Here is a 22,566-nt window from a genome sequence, read left to right as displayed (position 1 = left end):
AAATATTACAATCACAAAAAAGCATTAAAAATAAAAAAATAACATCAAATCAATACTACTACTACTATTCAACTGTGATTTAGAGCATTTAAGAAGAATCCTTAAGAAACTATACTATATTTAGGCAGATAAAGAATTAAAATGGGAATGAAGTTGCTGTACAATTAAATTTCTGGATCTAAGTTGTGAATTGAAACAAACACTTTCTAATAAAATATAAAGATTAAACAAAACTTAAACACAAGGAATAAAAATGTGCCTGTTACATCCAAAATGCTACCATTTGTATTTGGAAATTCCTACATAATATTCTATTCAAGATTACTTATTTCCCATTTTGGAGGTAAAGTAAGTGAAAACACTGTGCAGTTAGTATTACCTGGAACAATTTGCTCTGACATAAGATAAATAGCACAGATGCTGAATCCAAAAATAACAACTAAATTGCCTCATAACATGACATTTTTGCGAGATAAACTTTTGAAATTAAAATATGCAGCATGAGAAAATTACATGTATGTTACATATGCTGGCTTGAAAAAATATTTCTTCAGTACTGTTACTTGAAGAGAACTGGACAGGCATTATGCCAAACAGGAACAGGGGATGAGTGGATGACAACCAGCAAGTCTGCTCTATTGCTCCACTCCTTCCCTCTTTCAATATACAAGAACAATAGTATGAACTGACATTAGAAGTTGGAAGTTGCAAATTGCAACTAGATTTGATTTAATTTGATTTTTGTTATTTAGCTTTGCTTTTCTGCCACCTTTGACTAATCACAATGATGAGAATAAGTGATGATATGATGAAACTGATGAAGACACACTCATAAAGAACATGCATGCTGGGATTCAAATCAGGAACCCCTGACATCACAGTACATTGTGCAAACTACTCTGCCATGGAGGTCGGATAAAACACAACTAGAAATTTTGCTTTGACAAACGTAAATTTTTTAAGTTGCCACTTTTGATGAGTAGATTCATTACTTTTGGCACCTAGACAGTATCTGTGCTCAACAGATAGAGCTATTCACTAATTAGTCATTTGTAGTTTAAACCATTCCATTTTTGACATCTTTTGAGATTAGTTGTACTTTCTCAAGGGTGAACTCTTCGGTAGTGGTAAACACATCCATAATTTAAGGTACATACATTTGATACGTATAATTCCATACTGGCATATCACTGGCAAATATTGTAAATCTTTTAAAAAATTTCCATGTTCAGATTGATTGATTGATTTGGCTTATTTTGCTTTTGTATTCTGTCACTTTTGGTTTATCATGAAGATGAGTGATGATTGGTTGGTTGGTTGATTTGGTGTTTTAAGTCCATTTTATGCACAGTAAGACTAATCAGGACTGAACCTACAATTTAAAGTGGGACCCGAACCACTATGTGCCTCCACCAGGTATCGAACCTGGGATCCACTACAAGGCAACGATGTTACCACTATGCCATAGGGGAGGCCAGATGAGTGATGACATAATGAAACTGATGAAGGGACACTTGCAAAGAACACCCATGCCCAGGCTAGAATTCAAACCCGGAACCTCTGGCAACACTGTGCTAACCACTCTGCCATGGAGGTTGCCTTCCATATTTAGAGTCCATCCATGTAAGGCACTGTTAGCAAACATTAGCATGAAAGAAAATGGTGGCTCTACTCACCCTTATGTTTAATTTTTCCTTTTGCATACCTTACTGGTCAGTTGACGAGTCTAAACCAAGTTCACCTGCTCAGTGATTTTAACCAATAAGTTTGTAACTGTTACTGCATCCATTATTTTGTCTATACATTACACATTAAATAACTGATATGTTGCAAGTAGAGAGTTGTGTTGGAATAAAACCAGTCTCATCATTTATTTAAAACTATTTAATGCATGCATGTTTGGATCTCGATGTTGGAAATGTTGCTGCAAACTTAACCTGTCTCAGGGTTTAGGCACCTTATAATTCCGTTAACATTCTGGTTCAGAATGATTATTGTGACAGTAATTACACCCATGTTAAAAATTCTTCGAATGCTCATATGGTACAGTTCTTGCTTGTTATTACAGTAAAGAAAAAAGAACAACAAGTGTAAGTTCAAAAGGAAACAATTTAACCATAATTGATGTTTTGTTTAGTGTAGCATGATTCAAATAAAATTTGCAATGCTGGATCTGTCTGCAGTGTGCAGATGAGAAAAAGGGTGTGCAACCAACACACCAGGCAGCTAGGCTTGCAACTTTAAAGAATAGAATTCTGGGAGATTTTTTACAGCCTCCAAATCCTTAGATTAATATATCCTAAATATCAGCTGTTACTTGTTTGTGGTCTTGCTACTGTAAATACAAAATCAAATCAACTTGATCAAAACCATCTAGCAAGCACAATTTGTAAGTAAACAAATAAGTAAGTAATACTTTCTCTTATCTTTCACCTTCAAATTGGCCATGACAACAACATGAACACTGAAACACATTTAATCTCACTGTAACATACTATGAACTAAATATACATCATATAGCAAAATTGGGTGGTGGGAAATAAAGAAGTCTTGATTGACACAACAATGCCTACGTTTTCATTTTCTGTAGCTCATGTGTAGATGCTTTGGTGCAACAGTGTGCTTACACTTTCTACTTTTCCCTCCTCCCACTTACTTAAACAATGACTTATTTTCCACAATCATGAGCCTTCATAATAATATTGTGAAGTTTAATTGGTTGGATGCAAACACACACCAAAATAAGAAGATAATAATAAAAAATATAATACTAAAACTTGTCATTTTTGGAGATAAAGTGTCTGGGAGAGTTAAGTTCCATTCCAGGTGACTCCTGGCAATTCCGGGAGGGTTGGCAAGCCTGCAGGCAGGAAAGGTTCTTACTGACAAACATTATGTACCAGTTTCCAACCCCTTCACTTTTGAGAGGCACAAGAGCAATCTTCTAGCCAATAGCACTGGTGTTAGTCACCTTTAAACACCACAGAATACGATACAAATTAAGGCACTCGTGTACGGTAGGTAGGTAAGGCTTGAATCACATCTACACTCAATTAACTCTCAGGCAACTCTCCCCTAACGCTCCGATCACGGTCAGGGGGTATCCACACTAGCGGTCAAGCTTTGCCCCGGTCAAGGTACGATCAACATGTGTCTGGTGTTGGTTACTTCACAGAGTGCACCGATTGTGCTAGCTGTAATGTTTAAGAGATTTTCAATGACTGACTTGGCTGTTGCAGCATAGGCGTTAATTAGAAGAAAATGACAAAGAAGAAAAAAAAAATTGCGAAAGTGGGGATTCATTGACTTGGTTGATTTACTTAGCTTTTATGACAGTTTTGACTAATTGTGAGGATGAGAATGAGTGGAAATATGATTAAATTGATGAAGGAACATCACAATGAACATCCATGCCCAGGCTGGGATTCGAACCTGGTGTCATAGCATGTTGTGCTAACCACTCAGACAGGAGGTCGGCTATTATAAATATAATGTTGTTTATTGATGTTATACTTTTGGTTTGAAAGCGGAAAATGTTTATTTGCCACTACAATGTGCAAAACTGTAAATGTCAACAATGGTAACACTACTTTGTTGGTCTAGGTTTGACATGAAAAATTTCGAGCTCATTGTTTCATATCTACATTGTTGACTATTTCTTTTATTAGAAAGATTCCGACACAACACGTGACAAATATACATCAGGTTGTAAGCCTAGTTTCAAGGGCCCGATTGTTACACACATCATGTGAAACGTGGGCTCACTAGACTTAAAAAAAAAAAAAAAAAGGGAGTAATTTTGTATCGTTTTCCGTAAATGAAGAACAAGTTCGTTGTTAATCTTGATTCGGGGCTAGATATCAAGAATGATTTTTCCCTTGGCAGAGGGTTGACCACCACCTCCTGTCCCTTTGCACACACAGATATGACAATCTAGTTGTCTGGGAAAATATGACTGTCAATAGGTTAGCTTTTTCATTTAAGGATTTTAATTGATGAAACGGGTTGGAAGAAGGTCGTTACAACTAGTGTTTATGGATCATATTTGTGGTTAGTCCCCATTAAATTTTCCTTTATTGGCTATAATTGTAATTTGGTTGTTTTGGTCAGTTTTTTCTTAAATTTATTTTACTTGGGTTCATGAAATAGCATATTTTGACTGATGTTTTACAAACAGAATTGGGAGGAAAATATTGTGGGATTTTTTTGCTCAATGCCCCCATCAATCAATTTTATCATTACTTGCCTTTTTCTGTGTTTCAATAGGTCTTTGCCTTCTGACAGCTCATCTTCTATGCACAGAACTGGGTTACATATCCTCTGCAATAGGGCTGAAGACTGCTACTGCACAATATCAGATGTTCACATCAACAATCGAGCTTCGCAAAGTCAAGCTCCACCCCCTCATGCTCCGGTTAAATATTCTTTAAATCCAATCATGACAGGACCCCAAGCTGAGTGCGATCGAACGAACCTTGACCGGAGCGCCAGGTGTGAATGTTTCTCTTTAAAAATCATTCAACGTTATTTGACCGGACCATGGGGGAGGGTGATCCGAGTGTTACTGGAGTGTGGATGCTACCCTGCTACAGAGGAAATCTGATTGCTTGAACTGATTGAAATCTCATTCAATACTGATCAAAACCAAACTAATTGTGCTATGGTTAATTCCACAAAGACTAAAACTAAAACCTGAACATCAACATTTACTCCCTCCAAACTGACATCTTCCTGGGCTGGGAAACATTCCCAGGGGCAGAGCTGTATGCAACCAGGCGTGTCCCCAGGTTGCGGATAGGGGGACGGCCAGTAGATATACTGGATAGCTGGAAACAGTTGCAGACAAGCAGCAGCAGGATTGGAGGAGGCAGTGAGATGTGGAGTGACATCTGCACCCTAGTAAATACTGCAAGGCCCCTAAGTAAATTCCTCACATTGTCACATGTAGAGCCAATCACAGAGAATTCACAGTACAATGAGATATTTTGTGATAAGTATATTGCACTTTACATACCTTGGCTGCTTCCATTTGGCATTTTGCTTCAAGTTCTTTTATCTTCTGTTGATCTTTCTCTAATTCCTTTTCTAGTGTGATTTTGTGCAATTCTTCCATCTTGAGTGCGTTTTTTAACTTTTCTCTCTCACGCCTAGATGTGCGAAGGCTTTGTTCCAGTTCAGCAACTCTGAAAGTTAAAATTCATCAGAGCAATGCACGAAAGTACATGGACCTGACCAAAGAAAAAAGCTGAGATGCAGAAACAGGCTTAATAAAAGTTAAACTATTATTCCAGACATCATTTGTCTTTTAAAAAGTTTTCCACACAACCATCATATCCAAACAATTACTTCAAGAGTTATAAAATATAAATTACTAACATATTACTAACCTGGGCATTAATTAATTTAATTAACACTGATAAAATTAATGCTAGCCCAAGTGTACTATTTCCTCTACACCGCAAAACTAATACTGTCTATGCTAAGTATAACTGATGGAATAAATTAGTACTGAAACTTTCCCATTATTCACTGCTTAACCTAGAAGTTCTTTGGTATAGTTTACTATTTCTTGTTTTGTTATTGTGAAGCAACATTTTAAAATTTGTTTATTTTTCATGGTCTTCTTTCTCTAATATGGAGGAATCTGTGTCTGGGGCAATTCTTTTGCAGATATTATGAACAGATTACGGTGATTCAACTTCTTGGGCACTTATAAACCAAACTTGCATTCAAGCAAAACATGCAAATAAATGCATTGTATGAAATAACTGTAATCACTGGTCATGGCATTAGCACATACAGATGGGGGACAAAATAATACGAACACCTGTGAAAAAGTATGCCACATTTCACACCGGCAGTACAGCAGCACCACCTGGCACTGAAGTCTGCCACCTAGTGGCTGTGAAGGGGAAGGTATTAGTTTGCCAACAGCAGTCATTGGTGGTGCATTCGTCTATCGTACTCTCTCAAGAGACACTGCAATGTCAGACCTGACAGAGTTCCAAAGAGGCATGATTGTTGGAGCACGTTCAGCTGGAGCCACGGTGACTGAAACCTCAAAGCTTGTTGGGTGTGCAAGGAGCACAGTATCAGCCGTTATGATAGTGTACACAACACAAGGTAAGATGGCGTCTTCAAAGCACAACAGTGGACGAAAGACAAAGCTTGCTGCTCGGGATAGGAGGGTGTTGAAGCACATAGTGGCCCGAAAGCACAAGCAATCGTTATCCGAGATAACATCTGAAATGAACAGGCATCTCCAGGACCCCATTTCAACCAAAACTGTCAAAAGGGAACTCCATGCTGCAAACATTCATGGCCGAGTGGCAATTCGCAAGCCATTGGTGACATCACGTAATGCTGTCAAGCGACGCCAATGGTGCAGAGCTCACAGAAGTTGGTCCCCACAGCAGTGGCAACAAGTCATCTGGTCTGATGAATCAACATTCACGTTATTTCAGACCACGGGGCGCGTTTATGTGTGGAGAACGCCTCGAGATGCATTTCATCCTGACTGCCTCTTGCCGACTGTGAAGCATGGAGGTGGGTCCATTATGGTATGGGGCACGATATCTTGGCATGGTGTGGGACCACCTGTTTTTCTGCATGGGAAGATCAACGCCAGTCTCTATCGCAGCATTCTGGGGGATCATCTCCATCCTTTTCTCCAGACTTTATTTCCTGGGGACCGACCGCTTTTTCAAGACGACAACGCTCCTATCCACACTGCTGGGTCTGTCCAAACATGGTTTGAAGAACATGACGATGAAGTAGGACATCTTGAATGCCCCCCACAGTCTCCTGACCTGAACATTATAGAACATTTGTGGGGATATTTGGAGTCCAAACTTCGTGCTCGAAGTCCGCCTCCAGCCACACTTTTGGAATTGGAGACTGCTCTGGAGGAAGAATGGCTCCATATTCCCTGAAACATTGTGCATGACCTCTATGCGTCCATCCCACGTCGCATACAAAGTGTACTTCAGTCACAGGGTGGTCCAACCCCCTATTAATAAAGATTTTCTCTACATTCACAGGTGTTCGTATTATTTTGTCCCCCATCTGTATATCTGTCAATGGTTTATTCTGCAGCAACGGCAGCTGACCATTTTCAATCTCAGAAACTCACACACCCTATTCTCAACTTACTCCACTGTTCTTGTAGGAAGTGGGCCAATGATCAGAAATGGTGAAATTCTGATGGTACGGGATTAGTCTGTAGGCTGGGTGTGGCAGAACTGATCTCCCTCCTCATCCTCTAACTTAAATTGGACCACTACGGAAGTTGCACTTAAGTGTTGTCATGGTGCAGCAGTTCCTGTTTTAGGTCAATCAGCACTGGATAGTGAATGTGCAGAAGTTCCAACACCTGGTCAATTTGCTGAGTGCAAAGGTTGACCCCCAAGGCCCAGTCATTTCGAACCAGCTCCAGGTTCACTGGACCCTCAAAATTCCAATAGATGCTCAGCAGGAGGTTGTGTTTGAACCTGCCTGTGAAAAACTAAATATGCTGACCAAGGCAGTACTTTATTTTATTAAAAACATAAACTAAACGTAACGTTTCAACCTTCTAGCAAGGTCTTCTTTAGACTCTGTATCAAGTACAAATGTAACAAGATACAAAAACAGGGCATTATATATACACAAACATTACTCCCTCCAGACTATTAGAAAGTTGTTTCAGAACTTTATAGCAGGTGGCTTTATTTTTAATAAAATAAAGTACTGCCTTGGTCAGCATATTTAGTTTTTCATAGTCATGGAAACAAGGCTTAATGGTGTTATAATTGAACCTGCCCCTTTGACCCAATGACAGGATTTTGAATCAAGATTCAATTTTCCATGTCATTATACCCCAGTACCAGAAGCTGTTGGTTGATTGATTGATTGAATTGTTATTTTAAGTGCACTTTATGCACAGAAAGGCTAATCAGTTTATCTTCTGTTTAAAGTGGGATCCAAACCACTGTGTCATGTACCTCCACCAGGTATCGAACCCAGAACCCCTTGATTACAAGCCGACGAGATTACCACTATCCCATCGAGGAGGCCCAAACAGTTGTTGGTGTGTCATTTTATGGGTCATAATTTGTGCATCAGAATACAGGATACATTTTTATGGGTAATATATTTTGAGAGAAGATTTTAGGGATATTTGACAAATTTTGTATCATTCTATTGCTAAAGTCACTTCTGTTCTGTTTTGATATACTAGAGCGGTGGTTCCCAGAGCGTTCACCACAGTGCCCTGGCTAGCTTACAGGGGTGTCACGAAATGTTCCAATATTTTCACTGAAATGACACTTACTTGTTAGTCTACACATGGTTTTAGAATCGAACCATCACTTCAATCGAAATATGTGTTTATTTTTTAACTTAAGGCAAGCAACCACACTGAGCATTGCAAGTGTTAGATAGGTCTACATTCTGACTTGGGTGCCACACAAGAATCTTGAAACACTAAGGGCACTGTGAAACAAAAATGTTTGGGAACCCCTGTACTAGAGCATTTCAAAAAGTTCAAGATACTACAATAAACACATTTCTACCTTATTACTACTGTATCAGTATGACAAAAATATGTGAATTTGTTGTCAAGTTATGCAGCTACATCCTGCATGATGAGAGAAGCAAGCCAGACTTTTTGGCTTCAGATATGGGAGTTTCAAAGTGCAAAAAGTGGTTTTGTCACACTACTGATTCTTAGTCATCCATATGTTGACATTCTGCTGTCAACATACACCCTTCTTTGCACTGTAAGGAGAAGCAGAGAGCAGGAGAGCCATTAATTTACTAACCAGTAGAGGCCATTTGGCTTAGCTGCACCTTGGACCTTCCTCTGACAGGAGTTTTAAATATGAGTCTTGTGCAAAAAACCATGCTGATGCACAAAATTCAGAATGGTTGCAGATGTTTGGAAATCTACATGGAGCAGGGGCGGTGCATGACTTTTACAGCAAGGGAAGCACTTGTCGTAAGAAATATAAAAAAGCATTAATGTTGACCATATCTTAATTTCAAATAATAAAAAGTGTCTTCAGGAAAACTTTTTTTGTGTTCTTTTTATCAACTAATTGTAAAAACTTTAATTTGTATTTTTGATTCATTATCTCCAGTTTGCGCTGTTGACCTTGTTGCAAGTTTATTCTCATAGTTGCAAATGTTGTCAGGAGAATTTCAGCAAAGATTTGAGTTTGCCGATGATGCTGTGATGGTTAAGTAAATTGTTCATGTCATCGAAACCTGAATTGCTCCACACACGCTTTTCATTTAAAAATAATTCCTCCTGGATGGTAGAGTGGTAACGTTGTCACCTTGTAATGAACTTGCTGATGGTGATGTCTTCCATTCTTTCAAGTTGGGTGTGGGATCCTTGTTTAGTATTCAGCACATCTGTGTCTACAAGGGTCATTAGACAATGGATAATGTCCAATTAACATTGCATGCTAATGTAGAACCACTGTAATTAACATTCAGAGAATTACACCCATCCTGGATATAATTGTTCAATATCTAAATAATACACATGCTTAAAAAAATCATATTTTCATTCAAACCATTCTTCTTTACTTTCAGTACTTACTTTTTCGTGCTCTCATCTGCAATCAACCTAATATTTACTATTTCTTTGAGTTTCCGTTCATATACCATAATTTGCTTTTTATACTTTTCTACTTGTTTTCTTAAGTATATCTGTTCTTCATTCAAATTGCTGGAAGCTTGATCTTTAGAACTTGACATTAAAGCTTTCTGTATTTCAGCCAATTCTGTTTTAGTTTTCTTATACTTTTCTTCCAGTCTCTGACGCTTCTTGTCAAATTTTTGCTTGGCATTTTCTCTAACATGACTAGTTTTGTTCAGGTCATCTATGAATTCTTTCTGCAAAATAAAAGAAGGGTACAATCAGACAAATGAAACATACTACTCTTTAAATACAACTCTCATATTAATCTGTGTATATTACAACCAAGAGTTCCAAATAAAGCCAGGACTATTAGAAATCTTTACAATATACCACAACAGTATTGTATTTAAGAATACATCTCACAATTGAATAAGCCATAAAACACAATTTCGAAGACTTGAAACCCACCAAGATTCTATGAATGGTTTAAAAAATATTGGATTGCTGCATTTCAAACGTCCATTTTCACGCCACATTGTGTAAAACCACTGACAGAGTAACTAACTAACTAACTCTCTAGCCTTCTTTAACCTGAAGGTTTATGCCTACAGCAGACAGAGTTCCCATTTATTTTGACAAAACAAATCTCCTGACTTATTCTAGGATTTCCAGGAAGTTTTTTTTATCCAGGATTTTTTTAAAAGAATTCCCATGCTAATCTATAGTTCCTTAACATGATAGTAACAAAGTTTTAAGTGTTAACTAAACTATAAAAACATTTTTGTAAAATATCTTCACACAAGAAGCGGATTCCAAAAAAGTGGAATTCATATTCATTCTCAAAAACATGTACTTTCAAAATTTCCTAACTTCTTTTACTCATAGGTTGATTTCCCTGACTTTCCAGGATCTCAAAGTCATTATGTAGGAGGGTCTCCCTGATGGCACAGTGGTAGCATCATTGCCTTGTAGTGGATCCTGGGTTCGATACCTGGTGGAGGCACATAGTGGTTTAGATCCCACTTTAAACTGTAGGTCCAGCCCTGATTAGCCTTTCTGTGCATAAAGTGGATTTAAAAACCACCAAATCAATCATTATACAGGAGGTTGGAGACAACTCATTTTAAAAGAATCCAAAAACTGGTTTCTTTAGAATGAAACCAAGTTCGTCTGGTCTTAACCATGTCTTTTTTTATTTATTTTATTTAAATGGAAATTTCAATTACAGCAATACTTTCATGTAGGTAATGCAGTAAGATACATACCTTTCCTATAATATATTATGTTAATGTTTTGTTGTTTGAAACACATTCAATTGTATCTAAAATATTCAACCAGATAAAATAACTTCTTAATTCACACAATATTTCTCCAATTTTTCTTGCATGATATTTCTCTTATGTGCTATTCTAACCACCATGCAAACATGTTAAATAAAGATGCCGTAAGCAACGAATTATTGGGGTAGTATTATTACTTCATATTATTGCTGTGAACATAATTTGTAGTACACAACATCACTCTGTATTGTGGTAGTGATTGGGGTTGTAGTACAGCAATACAGCTTTGAATTATTGAAGGTCTTTTAATTGTAGTGTGTACATTAATATCTCATCCCAACTCTTTTACTTTGTACTACTGAAATACAGTGGAACCCTAATTTTACATTTAGATTTCAGCATTGGTCATACGGAGAATGGAATCTTCTCCAGGAAGTCGCCTAGGGAAGTAACAAACATGTCCACTTGGTTGATAGCTTCAGAACAACAAGTCCTTTTATTTGATCTGTGATAGCGACAGAGAATGCAAGTGCTTTGTTGCTGATTTTCTGCAGTGTAAATGGCTAGGCTACTGCTCACAAACTAAAATCTGCGAATGAACATATCAACACCTACATGTTATGTTGTTCACCTATGCATGGTGCATGCTTGCTTATTGACTGAAGGAGCCTGTGTTGCTTGTCACTTCAATCTAAAATCTCCCTTAACGAGAGGAATAACAGTTTCCCACCATGTGTGCATTTATTTCAATATCGTCGGAATAGGCACTGCTACTAAAAAAAAAAAACACTGGGCATATCCAAGAGTATGAATTTCTCCCCATGTTGCAAGTGGAAACATTTTTTATGTTGATTATTAAGCTAGACATGATACTTGAAAAATATGATGACTGAGTATTTTCAGAATCCCGTGTATTCCTTCTGGAGAAATAATACTCAACAACTTCAAGTTGCAGCTAATCAAATAGAAGTTTCAACTTTTCCGCTGGTCAAAATCATCATCAATCTGTAGTGTTCCCGTTGATACCTTTTTCTATGCCATCGGAAGTTTGATATTCCCAAGAGAACAATTCGAATAATAGTCCCATAAACACAATGCATTTCTCCTTGACTCCTACAGCCATCCTGGCAGTGTTGCCAAACCTGATGTGCATAAAAGAGCTAAATTTCAGCTTTTTTTTTTAGTTAAAACCAACTTTCAAGGAGCTAGATTTACGAAGGCTGGAAAAAATGCCTCCAAGGTAATTTTAAGTGTCAAAGGGGTGGGGGCACTGCTATTACCATTAACTTTAAAGTAATGACAATTTATTCTTAGTTTTCCGGCTGCATCACCCATTTCAATAATCCACGGATGGTCATATTGTTGTTATGGGGAATTCAAAAAGTGGGTTTCGTATTTGAAACTAAATCCCCCTTTTGAGAAATAATTGGTAATTTGCCCCCCTCCCTACAGGAATACCTTCTGCCTGCACTGAATAATATAAATATATGAAGACTTACATAATTAAGACCCATGTACCAACCAGAAGCATAAATAAAATGCATGTAAGTCTTCATATATTATTTTATTCCAGTTAATGATCATCAGTTGTACTCACAACGTAATTGCTTGCAAGAAAATTTTCAGTATGAAGTAACTGTAAAAGTAACTTACAGTTCAAACACCAGTAACTGTGACTAATTACTTTTAAAGAAGTAACTTTCCAAACACAGTTAGGTATAAATTTTTGGCATGAAGTTTATGTTATTCTGCTTGAATATCAATTAACTGAACTTGATTTTTGTTATCAACAATGAAAGTAATAAGCTATTTTTATTTTTTTCGGTAACAGCTTGGTATATCGGAAACACATTTCTTCATTTTTACAAGAGAAACTACTTATGGAAATGAGTTTCTGCAAGCTTTCCAACGTTCGTCGAGGTATTTTCTTTCATCGTGGAATATATTTGACCTGGAAATCATGTATTTTTCAAGAGAAATATCTCACCGATGCACAATTGCCATTGCTTTCGCTACGTGAACTGCATGCTGCGTATGTTTGATGACGTAATCCCCTGTCATTGTTTCCAACCCCCTTTTTTTTCACTATGCTTGCCTAACCTAACCAAACCTTATCAGAAATGGTTTGTGGGGCTACCCGTGAATGGTTCGTGGGGCTATCCGTCAGCTACCCATGCATAATGTACAATTTCCACCAGTGACGAACACGATAGTACGTATTTTTCGGTGAAGAAGGTTGGAAACACTGCATACCTACAACATGAGTCAAGATGTGGCCGCCACAATGTGTGTTACAGAAGCGAAGAAAGGAATCAAAAAATCACTCTGTATGTGAAAAATTGTGTTTGTTTTAATGTAAAAAGCATAATGGCACCTTGAACTATGTTCCGCAATACACAATTGGTAAGTACAAACCATGCGAAACACAAAATATCCGATTTTAATGTGTTTCCAATATACTGAACTGGTACCTTTTTTTTCTACTTTGAAATGCATGATGTCAATTTCCAGGGGGCATAGACTTATTGGTGGTTTGAACCCCCCTTGTGATATGCATGATTTAAGTTAAAACATTTCTTTAAGAAAAGAAGTCAAAGGAAAAATATAATAAACTTGTAATATTAAGAGAATATTAATGGTGTTGCATGAGGGTTACACATGGGATAATTGGAAGGGAATATCTGCACAGGCATGCATTTTAATATTAATATTCCATGATACATTGTCACAACTATTACAGTGAACATCATTGTCACCAATATCCAGTGATGTGCGGTGACCTCGGCACTTGGTGTAGCAACCAGGGTTGGCCCAGGTGGGGCCAAAGTGAATGTCTTTTTGCAAAATATTACCAAATTTCCAGAATATAGTTGAACACAGCTTATAATTTTGAAATTTAATAGCACTGTGACAGTGCCCCTCGCCCCTCCCCTCCATTCAATTATCATGGAAGCTTCAATGCACTCATTGAACATAAAATTATTGATGTCTGGTTGGGAACATTGTATGACATTTTGCTATGTTGGGACCATCAAGGTTGAATGTATAATGTGGGAAAATGTAAAATCAGGGAACATAAAATTCAGGTTCCACTGCATATGTTATCTGCACTGAAAGGGTTAAATTTTGGTTTGTCCAGGACAGATAGATTGATTACATATGTGCAGAAGTTTTTACTAATTTTGTTTCATCATCACTGTAGACAACTACAGCATCAACAATTTACTAATTTGTTGCAGATTTGTGCCTCTTTACTTTAGAACTCTCTTGTACTGGACTAACATATAAGCTGTAAACTTCGATTTACTGGTAATTCTTCTAAGAAATGGTAAAATTCGTAATTTTCTTATTTTGTGTTCCTTTTCTCTCTCTATGCTAATCATTATAAAGAGAGACTCACAAAGGAACACAAAGAGTGATACCTAGGCCAAGATCAGAACCTGGAACCTTTGATGGTGAGATCGTCAGGTGACTGCTCAATGCACTCAGCCACTGAGGTTGCTAGAAACTAGGGATGTGCCAAAGCCGATTACAGATGTATGAAAATCGGCATCGGCAAAAATCCGATATTTAAACCGGTACAGATAATACTAGTTTACTTTCTAATAAGTTTTATATTTTAATTTTGTAAGATTTATTGAAAATTAGGTTATGATTCTTCATCATTTGTAGAGTTTTTGTAATAAAATTATTGCAAACTCTCATACAGAGGATCAACCTACCTCAAAATCAGAAATAAAACAGTACATTGCTGAACCAACTATTCCACATGACCAGGATCCACTGTTGTATTGGAAATTTAAAAGTGAGTATCCAAACCTGAAGCAAGTGGTGAGAAAATACTTGGGCATACCTGTTGCATCAGTATTCAGTGTTGCTGGACAGATTTGCGATAAGAGAAGAAGTAGGTTAATCTGCCAGCATTAAATTTACATTAAGAACAGGAATTCATTTTGCATTTCAAAGAACTGCTTGTGTAATAATGTTAAATCTCTTGAGAATCTATGTTCTTCCTAAAGGTTCACATAACCACTTTTTTTTTTAGATGCAAATGTACATTTGCATCTCTTGAGATTATATATGTATATACATATGATATGCAATGGAAATTTACATAGCAAATTTATTTTTGTCATGCTGAAAATAACATTCCATTTCTGTTGAATAATCTTATGTATCGGAATTGGTTAAATATCGACATCAGAATCGGTTCCAAAAATTATCGGTGAGTACATCGGCATTAGTAAATTTTCAGCTTCGTCACATCCCTACAAGAAACTGTGATATTGTAAGCTGTTAGCTATAAATTAAAAGTTTATCAGAAGTTGCATTAATTTACAACCAAAAATGAATTATTATTTTATTTAGTTATAACTCTTACCTTAATGTGTATTGTTTGTGTTAACTTCTCCAACCTTCTCTGGGCACATTCAAGGTCCAATGATACCTGACGAATAGCAACTTGTCTTGCACCACTATCAGCAGACAATTGCTGTAGTTCATGATATGTACTACAGTGTTGAGATTTTAACATTCTCTGGTTTGTTCTGGAAATTCCTTCTTGGGAAAAGCCCTTAATATTTTTAGTATCTTCACAAGTAGTTGGGCATGCTGCAACACTATCTTTTAAAGAATCATGAGGTGTATTGGCAGGAAATGATTCTGTTGGCATAGCCTGTAGATAAATATGGTACAAATTATATGCTTGCATTCAAGAAAAATAACAAAGGTAATATACTTAGTTTCTAATTTGTAGGCATATTAAACTGCAAAGTACATTACCACAGCAATACAATATTTCAATATAGTATGTTTTGATATTTGAAATGCACATATCCATCTGGAATTCTGACCCTGCTGTTGGCAAATGGATAACTAGGGACAATGAATTTTTGTGATACACGAAAACATGAAATGTGAAGAACTGATTTAACTTTAGGATCCTGCAAGTAATGGCATGCCCAGTTAGAAGTTATTTCCGAAGTAACATAAAGCACCAGCAGAGGCTGCTGCCCATTCGTACCTGCACACCCAAATGAATATGAAATGCAAATAACTTTTAATATACTTATTCATTGAACACCATCTCCTTCAAAATATCAAATGTTCCAATGCCACCTTAACTGCCATTTGTTTTGTTTCAGCAGCATTTGACTCTGTCTCTTGCATACACCGTGGCCGGCTGGCTGCTAACACATTTCGAAATGGGCTACCTCTGATACCATTTGAAGTACATGAGTAGAGCAAATCCGATTACATCTTCTGGCTTGAATCGATAGGGTCTTCATTCGCACAGCCAGAGTGCATGTTACCACCAGCAGTCATGCACTTGACTTGCACGTGGTCTTGCATGTGTGGTCATTCAAGACCTAGTGATGGAATCAAGACAACCCACACATCCTTGCAAATTGAGGGATTTTTCCTTTAGAAAGGGGAAAATTCAATGATATCCTTGCCATCTCACCCTCTTGCGAGCATGACAAGGGCAAGAGGAAGAGGCAACAGAAAGCAAAACCGGTGTTTTAAACAATGTCTTGCATTGTAAGAATGGTGTGAAATGCCCCTGTATTGGCACTGTCATCAAATTATCAACCCTAGTGGAGGGAGCATAGACATGGCAATCAGCTGTCGATTGTTCATCTGTTCCTGCATTGTCACATTGTGCAGCACTGGCAAAAGCTCTTTCAGTGTAAAGTGTTTGAAAGCACATATGTGACTTAACCTTTAATGGACGGCCAGTTTCGAATGAAACCACATATTTATGGCATTCAGGATGGTTGGTTTCGATCGAAACCACCTCCACCTGGCAGTAATTAACATGTCATAGCTTGAAAACTGCAAATTATATTTCAATTCTGTCTTTCTTGTTCATTAGTATACACATGAAAGTACGCCATACTCGAATTCCCCCCGTGCATATAGCATAATGCATGAAGGCACATTCTCGATTTTGGCCATTTTGGTAGTGATGTGATCAGCACCACACTCCAGCTGCCTTTACCCTCCAAGGTGACCCCCAGGTACCCATTGATTTGAGGGTGGGTGAGCCCCGGAGCCACTTTATGCAAGGACAAGGACACAAAACTTCTGACCTTAGATCACCCACGCCGGGAATCAACCCTGGGTTTCCCACATGGCAGTCAGATACATTACCAACTAAACCACTGAGACTCCTATACACGAATTACGAAACAATATATGCATTGTTACTATTATTGTCAAGCAGAGATTGAGAAAGTCCTTTGTTACCCCCTCACAATATTATGGGATAGATTTATAAAAATGGGTATAACTCCTAAACCACTGCTTATATGTGAAAAAAATTACATGTAATAATGATTAAATCATGGGGCAATTAAGGGTCCAGGGGGACACAGGGTAAAGGAACAATTTACAATATCTGCCCCCAACATATGGCAGCAATTAATGTGCCATTCCTTGAAAGCTACACATGATATTTCAGTTGTCTTTTTTTGGTATCAGCGATAATTTCATATCTATCCAGTCCTAAAATATAATATAAATTAAATTTGTAATTTGCTAACAGTTGTTTAAAAAATGCATGAGAATGCCAACCTAAATAACATTCCAATGAAAAAATTATCACTTATTAATCAGAACTTAACTGTACCTCTTCCATAATTTTATCTTCTGATAGATGTGGAGCATTATAACCATCATGCTGAGGAACAGTTTGGGTATCCATTCCAATTGATCCAGGATGAATGCTATTTCTTCTACCTTGCAGTCTACGAGGAACAATTCCCAATACAGGATGTATTCTCACTGAAGGTGTAGGTTTCGGCAACTTGTCTTCCTCCTGTTCCACTGTCACAATAAAGATGCACAATAATGGAAAACAAAATCTAAATGAGGTAAAATTGGACAGAGCACTTTATGCACAGAAATATTACATTTTGAATAAACAAAACAGAGTAGAACCTTGGTTGCACACTATTTGATAATATGTAGACTGAGAACCAAATTTGGGAATTATAATATGGAAGGAAATTTTGTGACACTGTGGCTGGGAAGATTACACATATATTATGTTATTCAGGAATGTTAAAATGATGTTCCACTGCAAATCTTTTAGAAATTTGAGTTACTAGTAAGTATGCATGGATGAAAATATAAAATTTAGAAAAGTCATTGGATAAGACAAATTCCCCAGTGTTGTCATTGTACAAGGGCAAATCAAAAAATAAGTTACACCCAACCTCTGTTCCTGCACTAAAAGAGATAATATAACCAGGCTTGGAGGCAACACTGTCCAGAATGTTTTCTTCCCACACCTGAAGGAGCCGTGAGATAGCTGATTTAGTATGTGAGTAGTCACCATGTGAGTATGGCGTGTCATATTGAGATGGCATCCAACATTGAGGTCCACTCCATCCTCCACCTTTTGTGGGCACAAAGACATAATTGGAGTGAAATCCATCACCAAATTGTCAAGGTGTAGCGATGACATGCCCTATGATCACAAAATGGTGCCAGATGTTCGAACAGGGAAGAACTAATGTGAACAGTGAACTGCATGTCGGGCTATAACACTATCGACAATGCAGAGCATGTGAATGCAATCATTCTTGCCAACCACCATGTGAAAATTAATGAGATTGCAAGTGAACGGAACCCTGGGACTATCACCTTTTCGGTCCTCCCAAACAAGGCCTAGGGAGTGGGAATTTCACATCAGATGAGGAAGTGCAGGAAGCAGTGTCAAAATGGTTGATAGAAATTGGATGAAATTTTAACACACAAGAAATCAAAAAACTAATCACACGATCCAAAAAGTGCTTGGAAGACCTTGGTGATTATGTCAAGAAAAAGTTAAATGTTCACACGTTTTGTTCATTATTCTCTTTCTTTTTGATGCATTTTGTTTGTTTTATACAGGGGGGGTGTAACTTACTTTTTGATTTATCTATAGTATTTTCATGAGCATTACTTGTACCAGTGAATCCTTATGAACCTATTTTTGCGATTAGCCAAAAGTGGCAGAAAAGCAAAGTAAAATAAACCAAATCAAGATCCACTACATTTCAGTATATATATATATATATAAAAAAAAAAAACACTGGTACCTACTACACCTTCAGCTCAGCATGAAATACCATCTTCTTGACACTGTGAAATAGATCAACACACAGTATTTCAAAACAGATGTGAGCTGGCGCTATTTGAGGATTAGGGATATAAATTTGGCATCATCTACCAATATTTCATGCACAGTGAACAAATGGGAAAAAATCAATAGATTTACCTATTTCGTTCAATGTGCTTTCAATCTTGCATTCTGGAATTTCAAGTGAATCACAGTGTAGTGACACAGACTCATCAGTTTGGCATTTAAATGACTTGATAAGATCATCAAGTTTTTCAGAAAATTCTGGACCTTGAGAGTCTGAATCATCTTTACTTTCAGAGCTATCCTGTGCAATTTGATCTTCTATAGTACAATTTTCTTTCTGCCGTAACACCATTCCACTATTTTCAGAAATATTTTGAACTTGAACAATGGTGTGCGTAGTATCTTTCTCCTGGCTCAAATCACTTTTTTCCTCAGTTTCTGATATTTCGTCTGAAAATAATAAAAAATCATAAAAATAGCAAGAAATAAAAAGGACTGGGATCAGCTCAACTTATCACAGAAATTGTTATGAAGCAAAAGTAACAGTATGAATAAATATGAAAATAATAATTCACTATACAGTGGAACCCCAATTTTACATTCCTGGATTATATGTTTTCGTGCTTAACCTCTTGACTACCACTACGCATGGCCCGTACGTAGTCGAGCCTGCATGCTCTCCTACCACTACGTAACTGGTACTATTGGCCGACCAGGAAAATTTCTTGCATGGTAATGGCCAAGAAAATGTACGAATGTCTCTGGTTGGGAAGGACCGAAGTCTACGTGTTGTTGTACGTCATTTGAGCACGTGACTATCGCAAGCAATGAGTAAAGCATGCTCGTTATGCCATCTGTTGCTGAAAGTACATAAGAGTGCTATTGAGGAGACCTGTATGTTTTTTTTTTGTTGCATATTTTGTAAAACAAAAGCAGAAAAATATGGAGGAGTAGGATAGTATAGATCCACCAACCAATCTGAAACCCTGGCGTGGAAGCAGTGGCGCTAGTGTCGCTAGTTAAAGTTACAAGGAAGCCTGTAGTTCGCATATTTTCCGAGGTTTCAGAAAGCTTGGTGGATCTATAGTTCATCGGATTATGTTCCAGAAGAAGAGGAGAGTGACTGTAGTGAGTCTGCATATTCAGATATATCCAATGTGGAAGATGAGGCAAAGTCTGTCAGAGATTGGACATAAATGAACGATCCTTACAGTGATGAACGTGAGAATTAGTCACTTTTTTTTTAAAAAAAAAGAAGAATTATTTGAATAATAGAGTTACAAAGAAATAATAATTGGTTGATAGATTTAGTTTATTTTACTTGGCTTTTTTGCCATTTTTGGTAAATTGCGAAGATGACGAGGAGCGATGATATTAACAAAGGGACACTCACAAAGAACACCAATGCCCAGGTGCAGTGGCGGCGATTGGGTTCCAAAACTTGGGGGGGGAGGGCAAAGACAGTATATTTCCCTTTGTATATAACACTTAGCATAGTGCAGCAGAAAAAGTGGCAAAAATGGGGGGCAACTGACCCCCCTTCGCCCCACTAATTGCCGCCACTGGCCAGGTGGGGATTCAAACCTGGGGCCCTTGTCATCGTAGCTTGCTGTTATGACTAATCCACAGCAGAGGTCAGCATTAAAGAGAAATAAATACTAAGTGGCGATAATGTTATCCATTTCTTTAATGTGAGAAACATTTACGAGTCTGTTATTGAAGTATCATGGTCATGGGTTCCTGTTCTCTATCTACAGGCTGGGATTCAAGGGGTTAATATGTTCAGCCATCCAGGCCCCAGGCAAAAGGTTATGTTAAATAATAGGACATTCATCTCAATCTTACATTTGCTCTAACTCCCATTTCCCACATCATTTTTCAAGCCATGTTGATGTCATAAAATTTGCCACAAGGCTGTTCTGTTGGCCACGGGACTTCTCCCTCCTTTCCTTGCTTCCGCAGCTGTTTCATTCACCACATGACCTGCGTGAGGAGGAAGCAAAGAGGCATAGCTGAGGGGAGCAAGTTGCATTTGTCACACTTCCCTTCATGGACAGGAGGGAAGGAGCCTGAAATGCCTACTGGACAATGACATTCTTTGTCAATGTGCATGGCAGGTCAAGCTCTTTCCCCGCTGAATGTGCCACCTTGGAAATATTCACCAGTGCTAGATGAGAAATGTGAGATAAGATCGCAGGAATATTCCAAAATACAAGATGCATGGCACCTGGAAGTCTCACCCATCTGTCTAGCTCTGAGCTCGAGATTCAGCAATTTCCTGTGAGCGAGCAACTTTTGGCCTGGTAGCCGACAACTTCCGGTAACCACTTTCATTAAAAGTGTGTTCTTTGTGCCCTGTAAAACTTCATAAAAAAGGGAAACTGTTACAGATAATCAAAGCCACATAGGTCAACTAAAGATCGTCAACCCGCTTAATGCATTGTCATCTAGGTTTCCCGCAAAAGTTGACATCGATCTTACGTATGTTGCAACTCCAGTTTCCCACTTCATACGTTTCCCAACTGTGCCGGTCATAAAATTTGCCAAAACAGTGTTCTGTTGGCCGAGTGACTTCTCCCCTTTTTCTATCAGCAAACAGGGAGGGGGGGGGGGGTCCATTGCTATTTCTTTCGGCCACGATTTTCTTGCTCGTGTGTGCACATGGGCTCCTTTCCTTTGGCGTCTAAAAAAAAAACAGTTCTGAATACCTTCTTCAAAACGAACAAAAAACACAGAATAAGTAAAAGAAAAGTGACCTCCTCTCTTCTCCTACAACAGCTCATTATCCGCCACTGGTGTGCATGGTAATGTGATAATTGCAGAATTCAGGTCCCTCTTTCTTGTTTGAATGCAGCTGTCTGGATAGAAAATATTGCCCGTATTATTGTCTGTTGCGTGGTAAAAGGTAATGCAAGGATCATTTTCCTTTTTCACACTGCTGTCTTCGACAACTGCGTTATCTTTAAAATGCAGATGATTTCCCTTCTGCCACCTGCTGCTCTAACTTCCAGCCAGTCTCATTGTGTTTACGCTGCAGCTGGCGCCAGTGTTTAGTCTACCGTGTGGAAAGCTGTTGCTTGCCCATAACAGCAATGACTCATCCATTGCCAAGGAATAAGCATCATTGTTTTTAATCTCGCAAAGCTGTTTTGATTTGATGATAACGAAATTCGATCTCCAGAAAGAAAAACAAGAGGCTTTTCTTCAGAACCATTAGCGTGCTGCTGTTAAAAAAAAAAGGGCATTGCTCAATGTAGGAATACGAGAGGTAAAGTTTTCGTGGAGCGAGTATTTACTTCCAGAATACTCCTGAATCCAACAATAAATTGTCGATTAATCTGAAAATACGCAAGTTTCATAAAGCTTGTTTTGAGTTCATTTTATGCTGATGAGCTAAGTGGGACTAAATATACAGTTTAAAGTGGGATCCAAACCAGAGTGATTATCGAGTGCAGCACTGTTCAATGTGTCCTAGGATACACATTCGGTGCAAACAGATTGCAAGTTGCACGTTTACATGTTTA

The 22,566-nt window shown here is 37.9% G+C and overlaps 1 protein-coding gene across 5 annotated transcripts in view; it reads right to left on the bottom strand.

Annotated features, from left to right (window-relative positions):
- The window catches only part of cos (kinesin-like protein costa), a 181,767-nt gene that overhangs the window by 46,785 nt on the left and 112,416 nt on the right, over positions 1 to 22,566 (bottom strand). For all 5 annotated transcript variants that reach the window (XM_083117471.1, XM_083117474.1, XM_083117469.1 and 2 more), the window contains 5 exons: positions 19,175 to 19,492; positions 17,540 to 17,736; positions 15,290 to 15,583; positions 9,587 to 9,882; positions 5,015 to 5,183 (listed from right to left, as the gene is read on the bottom strand). In XM_083117471.1, coding sequence (XP_082973597.1) covers positions 5,015 to 5,183; positions 9,587 to 9,882; positions 15,290 to 15,583; positions 17,540 to 17,736; positions 19,175 to 19,492 — 1,274 coding nt within the window. The remainder of the gene's footprint in view (positions 1 to 5,014; positions 5,184 to 9,586; positions 9,883 to 15,289; positions 15,584 to 17,539; positions 17,737 to 19,174; positions 19,493 to 22,566) is intronic.

Source organism: Lepisma saccharinum, chromosome 2 (assembly GCF_977018435.1).
Source record: "Lepisma saccharinum chromosome 2, izLepSacc3.1, whole genome shotgun sequence".
Lineage (NCBI taxonomy): Eukaryota > Metazoa > Arthropoda > Insecta > Zygentoma > Lepismatidae > Lepisma > Lepisma saccharinum.
The sequence above is the reverse complement of the archived record's forward strand: the minus strand, read 5'-3'. Positions and strand labels throughout refer to the sequence as shown.